Source organism: Salmo trutta, chromosome 9 (genome assembly GCF_901001165.1).
Source record: "Salmo trutta chromosome 9, fSalTru1.1, whole genome shotgun sequence".
Taxonomy (NCBI): Eukaryota; Metazoa; Chordata; class Actinopteri; order Salmoniformes; family Salmonidae; genus Salmo; species Salmo trutta.
This window is the reverse complement of record NC_042965.1, coordinates 25,456,407-25,465,850: the sequence shown is the minus strand read 5'-3', so window position 1 is coordinate 25,465,850 and position 9,444 is coordinate 25,456,407. Positions and strand designations below refer to the sequence as shown.

At 46.9% G+C, this 9,444-nt stretch overlaps 1 protein-coding gene across 1 annotated transcript; it reads left to right on the top strand.

Moving 5' to 3' along the window:
* Positions 1-4,967: 4,967 nt before the first annotated feature.
* LOC115199634 (ctenidin-3-like) lies at positions 4,968-8,798 on the top strand. Its single transcript, XM_029761952.1, has 2 exons — positions 4,968-5,146; positions 6,537-8,798. Exon 2 carries the CDS (start codon positions 6,543-6,545, stop codon positions 7,116-7,118), a length of 576 nt encoding a protein of 191 aa, XP_029617812.1. The 5' UTR covers positions 4,968-5,146; positions 6,537-6,542; the 3' UTR covers positions 7,119-8,798.
* Positions 8,799-9,444: the final 646 nt, after the last annotated feature.

Genomic DNA, 9,444 nt, shown 5'->3' with positions numbered 1-9,444 from the left:
CGTATTGACTGACCTTCATGTCTTAAAGTAATGATGGATTGTCGTTTCTCTTTGCTTATTTGAGCTGTTCTTGCAATAATATGGATTTGGTATTTTACCAAATAGGGCTATCTTCTGTGTACCCCCCCTACCTTGTCACAACACAACTGATTGGCTCAAACGCATTAAGAAGGAAAGAAATTCCACAAATGAGCTTTTAAGAAGGCAAACCTGTTAATTTAAATGAATTCCAGGTGACTACCTCATGAAGCTGGTTGAGAGAATGCCAAGAGTGTGTAAAGCTGTCATCAAGGCAAAGGGTGGCTATTTGAAGAATCTTGAATATAACATATATTTTGATTTAACACTTTTTTGGTTACTACATGATTCCATATGTATTTCATAGTTTTGATGTCTTCACTATTATTCTACAATGTAGAAAATAGTAAAAAAAAAAAAAAAAAAACTTGAATGAGTAGGTGTTCTAAAACTTTTGACCGGTAGTGTATATCTACCCTCAGCTTTTAAAAGGTTGCTGTATATTGTTTGTGAGTGCTTGTGTGCGTGCATGCATATATGTTTGTCATTTAAATTTCTATTGCTCTTTCAAGACTGACACGTTTATTTCATGATATTTTAGCTGTTGTAATGTTGCATTTTGACTGAGCGCTCCTTTTTTTGAGGGCACCCTCTTCAAAGTCAAAGACATTCCACTATTTGGAAATTTAGTATTTTTACAATAATTATTATTTAATAAAGAGTTATCTTGAACCCGATTTGGTCTATCCTTTTCTGGGTCAGTGGGTAGAAACCATGTCATCCTGGTTGTATAATACTTGTTGAGGTTGTATAATTGTTAGGTATGCGTAACTGGCTGTAAGGGAGGCGCAGGAGAGCAGAAGTTGGGTAGCCAAAGGAGCCTTTTATTTCGGCGAACAAACACATGGCACTAAGAACACTAAACACAAGATGGGTTGACATAACCCAGCGCAAACCAGTCTAGCGTGTACATACACGAAACAACAAACAATTCCACACAAAGACATGGGGGGAACAGAGGGTTAAATACACAACACTTAATGAGGGAAATGAGAACCAGTTGTGTAGGAAAACAAGACAAAACAAATGGAAAATGAAAAGTGGATCGACGATGGCTAGAAGACCGGAGACGCCGACCTCCGAACGCTGCCCGAACAAGGAGAGGAACCGAAGTCATGACAGTACCCCCCCCCCCAACGCGCGGCTCCAGCAGCGACACCGGCCTCGAGGTCGACCCGGAGGGCGAGGAGCAGGGCGATCCGGACGGAGACGGTGGAACTCCCGCAGCATTGAAGGGTCCAACACGTCCTCCACCGGAACCCAGCATCTCTCCTTCGGACGGTACCTCTCCCAGTCCATGAGGTACTGAAGGCTCCTCGCCCGACGCCTCGAATCCAGTATGGATCGAACGGAGTACACCGGGGCCCCCTCGATGTCCAGGGGGCGGAGGAACCTCCCGCACCTCAGACTCCTGGAGCGGGCCAGCCACCACCGGCCTGAGGAGAGACCTGGAACAAGGGGTTAATACGGTATTCGGGGGGAAGCTGTAACCTGTAACTCACCTCGTTCAGTCTCTTCAGGACTTTAAATGGCCCCACAAACCGCGGACCCAGCTTCCGGCAGGTCAGGCTGAGGGGCAGGTTCCGGGTCGAGAGCCAGACCCGGTCCCCCAGTGCGAACAGCGGGGTCTTTGCGGTGACGGTCTGCGCTGGCTTTCTGGCGCAGCACGGCGTGCTGAAGGTGAACATGAGCGGCGTCCCATGTCTCCTCCGCGCGCTGGAACCAGTCGTCCACCGCAGATATCTCGGTCTGACTCTGATGCCAAGGAGCCGGAACCGGCTGATACCCCAGTACGCACTGGAAGGGGGAGAGGTTAGTGGAGGACTGGCGGAGCGAGTTCTGGGCCATCTCTGCCCAGGGCACAAACGCCGCCCACTCCCCCGGCCGGTCCTGGCAATAAGACCTTAGAAACCTACCCACATCCTGGTTAACTCGCTCCACCTGCCCGTTACTCTCGGGGTGAAAACCCGAGGTAAGGCTGATCGAGACCCCCAGACGTTCCATGAACACCCTCCAGACCCTCGAAGTGAACTGGGGACCCCGGTCAGACACTATATCCTCAGGCACCCCGTAGTGCCGGAAGACATGCGTAAACAAGGCCTCCGCAGTCTGTAGGGCCGTAGGGAGACCGGGCAGAGGAAGGAGATGGCAGGACTTAGAGAAACGATCCACAACAACCAGGATCGTGGTGTTTCCCTGTGATGGGGGGAGATCGGTCAGGAAATCGATCGACAGGTGCGACCATGTTCGTTGTGGAACGGGCAGGTGCCTAGGAGCCTTACACTAAGCGCACACCGAGCAAGAGGAAACATAAACCCTCACGTCCTTGGCCAAAGTGGGCCACCAGTACTTCCCACTCAGACAGTGCACCGTCCGACCGATGCCTGGATGACCAGAGGAAGGTGATGTGTGGGCCCAATAGATCAGCCGATCATGGACAGCAGACGGAACGTACAGACGCCCAGCGGGACACTGGAGGGGAGCGGGCTCTGCACGTAACGCCTGCTCAATGACGGCGTCCAGCTCCCACTCTACCGGTGCCACCAGGCAGGAGGCCGGGAGTATGGGGGTGGGATCCATGAGCCGCTCCTCTGTGTCATACAGCCGGGACAGTGCGTCTGCCTTCACGTTCTGGGAACCTGGTCTGTAAGAAAGTGTGAAAACAAAACGGGTGAAAAACATGGCCCACCTTGCCTGGCGAGGGTTCAGTCTCCTCGCTGCCCGGATGTACTCCAGATTGCGGTGGTCAGTCCAGATGAGAAAAGGGTGTTTAGCCCCCTCAAGCCAATGTCTCCACGCCTTCAGAGCCTTGACGACAGCCAACAGCCCCTGATCCCCCACGTCATAATTTCGCTCCGCCGGGCTGAGCTTCCTCGAGAAGAAGGCACGGGGCGGAGCTTCGGTGGCGTACCCGAGTGCTGAGAGAGCACGGCTCCTATCCCAGCCTTGGACACGTCCACCTCCACTATGAACGCCAAAGAGGGATCCGTATGGGCCAGCACAGGAGCCGAGGTAAACAGAGTCCTCACGTGACCAAAAGCCCTGTCTGCCTCAGCCGACCACTGCAAACGTACCGGTCCCCCCTTCAGCAGTGAGGTAATGGGAGCCGCTACCTGACCAAAACCCCAGATAAACCTCCGGTAGTAATTGGCAAACCCTAGAAACCGCTGCACCTCCTTTACCGTGGTGGGAGTTGGCCAATTACGCACGGCTGAAATGCGGTCACTCTCCATCTCCACCCCTGAGGTGGAAATGCGGTACCCTAGGAAGGAGACGGACTGTTGGAAGAACAGGCATTTCTCAGCCTTGACGTACAGGTCATGCTCCAACAGTCGACCAAGCACCATGCGCACCAGGGACACATGCTCGGCGCATGTAGCGGAGTATATCAGAAGGTCATCAATATACACCACTACACCCTGCCCGTGCAGGTCCCTGAAAATCTCATCTACAAAGGCTTGGAAGACTGATGGAGCATTCATCAACCCGTACGGCATGACGAGGTACTCATAATGCCCTGAGGTCGTACTGAACGCCGTCTTCCACTCGTCTCCTTCCCTGATACGCACCAGGTTGTAAGCTCTCCTGAGATCTAGTTTGGTGAAGAAGCGCGCCCCGTGCATTGACTCAATCGCCGTGGCGATAAGAGGTAGCGGGTAACTGTACCTCACCGTGATCTGATTTAGGCCTAGGTCCACGAGCGCAGACCTTCCTCCTTCTTCTTCACAAAAAAGAAACTCGAGGAGGCGGGTGAAGTGGAGGACCGAATGTACCCCTGACGCAGGGATTCGGAGACATATGTTTCCATAGCCGCCGTCTCCACCTGTGACAGGGGATACACGTGACTCCTGGGAAGTGCAGCGTCTACCAGGAGATTTATTGCACAATCCCCCCGTCGATGGGGTGGTAAGTGAGTCGCATTCTTTTTGGAGAAGGCGAGAGCCAAATCGGCATATTCGGGGGGAATGCGCACGGTGGAGACCTGGTCTGAACTTTCCGCCGTAGTAGCACCAATGGAAACCCCAAACACCTCTCCCTGAGCACTCTCGCGACCACCCCGTGAGAGCCCTCTGTTGCCATGAAATGGTGGGGTCATGACGAGCTAACCAGGGAAGGCCTAGTACCACGGGGAAAGCAGGAGAGTCAATGAGGAAGAGACTGATTCTCTCCTCGTGACCCCCCTGCGTCACCATGCCCAGGGGGATGGTAGCTTCCCTAATTAACCTGGACCCTAATGGTCGACTGTCCAGAGCGTGAACTGGGAAAGGCCTAACCACTGGAACAATAGGGATCCCTAACCTATGGGCGAATGCTCTGTCGATAAAATTCCCAGCCGCGCCTGAATCAACAAGCGCCTTATGCTGGGAATGCGGGGAAAACTCCGGAAAGTAAACATGCACAAACAGGTGTACAACAGAGGGCTCTGGATGAGAATGGTGCATGTTAAATACAAAACACTTAATGAGGGAAATGAGAACCAGTTGTGTAGGAAAACAAGACAAAACAAATGAAAATGAAAAGTGGATCAACGATGGTTAGAAGACCGGTGACGCCGAACGCCGCCCGAACAAGGAGAGGAACCAACTTCGGTGGAAATCGTGACAATAATATGTAAAGATATTATCTGATGCCATTTTATATACTGTATCTTACATTGAACATCATATGATGTCATTTAAATCTGTATGATATAACTCTGGAGTATTTCTGTTGGTTGTTTTGGTGGGCTTTGAGGTTTACAGTAACTGCAGGCTGAACACACACGCACACAGGTTATCGAAGTGTGCAGGTATTTCTGTCTGTACAGTGTTGGTGGGGCAGGGGCTTACCGAAACACTACAGTGTTAGCAGGGAGGAGCATCATTGTTTATCCTGCTCAGCCAATGAGAAGGTCAGAGATAGATCCCCTCTACATGGCTGAATCCGTCTGGAGGTTGAAGAGACCCGACAGTGACAGGAGTCACCAACCATCACACACACAGGAGAGAGCCAAGAGGACAACAGGACTAGCAACAAACATCCTCTGACCTGTCTGTGATTTTCTTCAGCTCTTCGCCAACTTCTACAGGTAAGAGTTTCAATCCTCATTACTGCTTTTTGCTCAGTGTTTTCAGGGAATTTCCATTACAGTCATCATCCTATCATTTCTGAAGATATTGAAATCTGTTGTTGATCATGTAGCATACTGTAACTTATCAGGCATTTGAAAATACAAATACCAAGATGCATGTAATTATTTAATGCAGGTGCATCAAGTGTGTCATTAGTGTTATTTGCCATTTGTTTGACCCAGTTGTATTGCACATGTATAACTCATTCTATAGGGGTCAAATGTCTGTTGGATAAGTTTTACATAGACATTTACAGCATGCCTAAACAGTTACCAAAAGTTCTGAATGGACCAGGAGGGTAGTTCTAGAACTATCTACGTAACACAATAGGTCATCTTGGAAACTGGAAAGCTACTGTGTGGGATTATTCTAAAGCCAAAAGGCTATTGATAAGTATAGCCTCCGAGCCAAGGACACAGATTACACTGTAATGCTGTGTGATGATGATGGGGAGAGAGGAGGACAGACAGACAATCTTAAGGGGAGGACATTGATTACGGTGGTAAAGAGGTCTGAGTAAGAGTGACAGAGACAGAAGAGAGAGATGCACAGAGAGATTAGAGGGAGATAGAGAAAGTAGAGAGACAGATTATGGACATAAAGTAAAACCATGTGATGATTATTGAGATGATGACATGGTCCTTATGAAGTGAATCTGTTATGGCATTGGTCTAGTGGTCATCCCTGACCTAGTAGAAAATATATCACCTGGGTTTTGAAACACAAAAACAAGGGGATTGACAAGGATTATTGTCAACTCGCACTGATAAAGGTTTTAAGAGACACTGTTGACCGGAAAAAGTCTCCCTTCATTCCCCTTGTTGTTTTTCATAGATCTTCCTCTGACAGACTAGAACCAGAGTTGATACCAACCTGAGTTTATATCCTGGTTTCTCAATGCACTGAAGCCAGAAATCCTATGTTGACTTGTTAGATCCTATCGATGCTATGGTGTTGACTTCTCACGGCTCTTGTGTAACACTTCTCTGACAAAGCTGGATTAGCAAGGCCAGCTCGCTGTTAATTTGTCTCTAGCGTAAAAATAACCCTTACTAAGCACATTCGCAAAGCCTGCAGTGACGAGAACATTAGTGTGTGTGTGCGTTGTGTTCTACCATATTATTACGTGTGTGTGTGTGTGTGTACATTGTGTTCCACCATACTAATCACTGGACAGACTTTCCAGACAAGCTGATGAATGCAGGCATTATGTCACTGTGGGGGTCTCACACTAAACACAGATCATGCTTATGTTCATGTCTTGTTCTCGTCTTGGTAACGACCCAGCACGAGTGTAGAAATGTGGGATATGCTCATGACAAACTCATCATGTTCTTGTCTTCACAGGGAACAATGATGGTTGGCCAACAGAGACTTCTCCTCACCGTGGCAACCTGCCTATTTCTCCTAGCAACCCTATGCCCCACCTTAGAGGCTCGTCGTGGTGGGGGCTTCGGACGTAGTGGCGGTGGGGGGTGGGGAGGTAGTAGACGTGGCGGTAGCGGTTACCCTCGTCAAGGTGGAGGCACGGGATACCGACCAATGCCATCCTCGAGCGGACCGGCATACCGACCAATGCCTGCCCAGAGTGGAGGCTCCAGTGCGGGGAAGATGGCAGGGGCTGCTGCTGCTGGTGCCCTGGGGGGAGCAATGCTGGGCAGTGCCCTGAGTCGTCCTGGCTATGGAGGAGGATATGGGGGGTATGGAGGTGGTTATGGGGGGGGTTATGGAGGCTATGGAGGAGGCTATGGGGGCTACCCCAGAGGTGGAGGGTATGGCCCCAGGCCTGGTGGCTATGAGGGACCAGAGGGCTCTGGGGATATGGAGTACTACTATGGAGCATCCAGCGGGCCCATCTATAACAGCATCATCGTCATCATTGGGTCACTAATGTCACTGGTGATGGGGCACTGGATGGGAGTGATGTAGCGATATAGTGAACAGGAAGAGAGGGATAGAGTCACAACTAAAGATAGACCAAGACCATGTGTACATAAAGACTCTTGAGACCAAGACCAAAACTAGACTCTGACCCCAGACCTAGACCAAGACCTTGGGTATTGAGTCCCAAACCATGACTGAACACTGAGCTCACAGGTTGTGAATCTGATTTGATTTGCAGGTGTAGCGGAGCAAATACACTTCCTGTATAGCTCCCTGATCCAGAAACACTCTGATGCAGATTCTTTGTCAACTAACTATTTGCACAACATTTGTTTTCTGAGACATACTTAAACAACATACAAATATCTAGTGTGATAGTTTACCTTCCAGTCGAGCACTCACTACCTCAATAGCACATGATTTATTTTATATTTTCTTTACCATGGTTGATATCAACACTTTAATATTGCCATGCCGTGGACATACAGTATAAAGGTAAATCTTTATTTGAAATAGTCCCGTTAAAACAGGTTTCACTTATTTCAACACCTGGTAGAACACTGGCAGAGTTTGGATTTGGATTTGTAAATTCTGTATATTGTACAATTCTATGAATTATATTTTGTTTCCATTATTTTTCTTACTTTATTAAATAAGGTATGTGTGTGGTGGAGTGTATAAATTGTAGTATGATCAAAAAAGTTTTTGTTTTGGTGTCATTTGATGTATTTTTCCTGTGGGGTTATTCCAATAAAGACATGCGAGACAGAGATGTAAATGTATCCATTTATGATCTTGACTATAATCAGACTGTGAAGAGGAACTACCATCAGCTCATTAAAATGAGAATGTATCAGTTCAGATATAAGTAATATTTAGATGAGGCTTTTGATGACAGACTAAACATTAAAATGAGAATGTATCAGTTCAGATAGAAGTAATATTTAGATGAGGCTTTTGATGACAGACTAAACATTAAAAGTCATGTCAGTACCTGTACAACAACCAACAGTCAATCAAGGATGGTTCTAGAAGGCAGATTGGATTCTAGAATCTGAAATCTGTTCTTGGGAATCTGTGAATGGCTGTATCTAGGCCATTCATTGAAGTGGATCTCTGTTAAAAATAAGATTAGGGACCCGATTCACACAGTGGAGGTATTCATTGCCATGGTAAAGGGTTTTAGACAGCCCAGAGTATCATTGGGCTGTACTGCTATTGTTATGACACATATGTTAACATGTGCCAGGTATGTTGGTCAGCAGTCAACAATAGGATGACCCATGACTAAACACTCACTGTGATCCTGTTACTGTGGAAGGTCTCCTGGCTGTCAGGCTGTAATACAGTCACTTCATCACCAGGTGGAGACATGAGAGAACTGGAACAATACTGCTTACCTGTTAGTTAACCCCATACATCTGTTTCATTATGGAAATGATCCTCCTAACAAGTCTATCTCACTCATGCAATTATGGATGGTAGACCTACAAGGTGCTACTTGCTACTGCCCTGATTATCTGGAGGAACAGTATGTTGATATTTATTGACTTGTTATATTAATAATCTTGATCATGATTATTGTGGAAAATAAAGTGAGAACTCTAGAGAGAACTTTTCTCAAACGTATTTTCTCTCAGAACGAGAGAGCACGACAAATAGATCACCAGAATGTTCAGGCATCCTAATATGCAAATAAAGGGGTTAACTTTTTCCTCAACATTTTCCCTCTTTCCCCCTCTCCTTCTTTCTGTTCCTTTCACTTTTAATAGCCATGCTTCATTTCAGGACCAAGTTCTAAGCTACCAAGCAACAACAAACACTGTGCAGGCTCTAGTTATGGTTACATCCCCAGTGTGTCACATGGTGTCCATTAAAATAGATGAAGGCCTAGCAACAATAGTCATTCTGTTTCTGTATTATAGCCAAGGCTACTGATGAATCAAAACAGACATTCAAACACATAAAACAAATAGAAAATGATAAGACATCCTACAGATAAAATCATATTTTTGATTCTCTGAGGTAAGACTTTTAGTACAAATGTAGCCAGCTGTCTTCCCACAGCTTATCCAACATGAAAGCTGTTATAAAAGACGGTGAAGAAACAAGTCCCAAATATTCATTTTGTAAAGTAAACCTAAGTGTGATGTGACCATCTTTTGAACAACATGTGAAGCCCTGTTTGGTTTGGAATGAGGCTGTGCAATGAGTGTTACATTTCTGAACATTTATAGATCTAACCCACAGTTTATTAATAGAATCAAATTCATGTTTAAGTTACATTTCTCATTTCTACAGGAATGAAAAGAACAACCATGGTATCTGAATGGTTTTCTGCTATCAGCGCAACATCAGGTAGAATATGGGT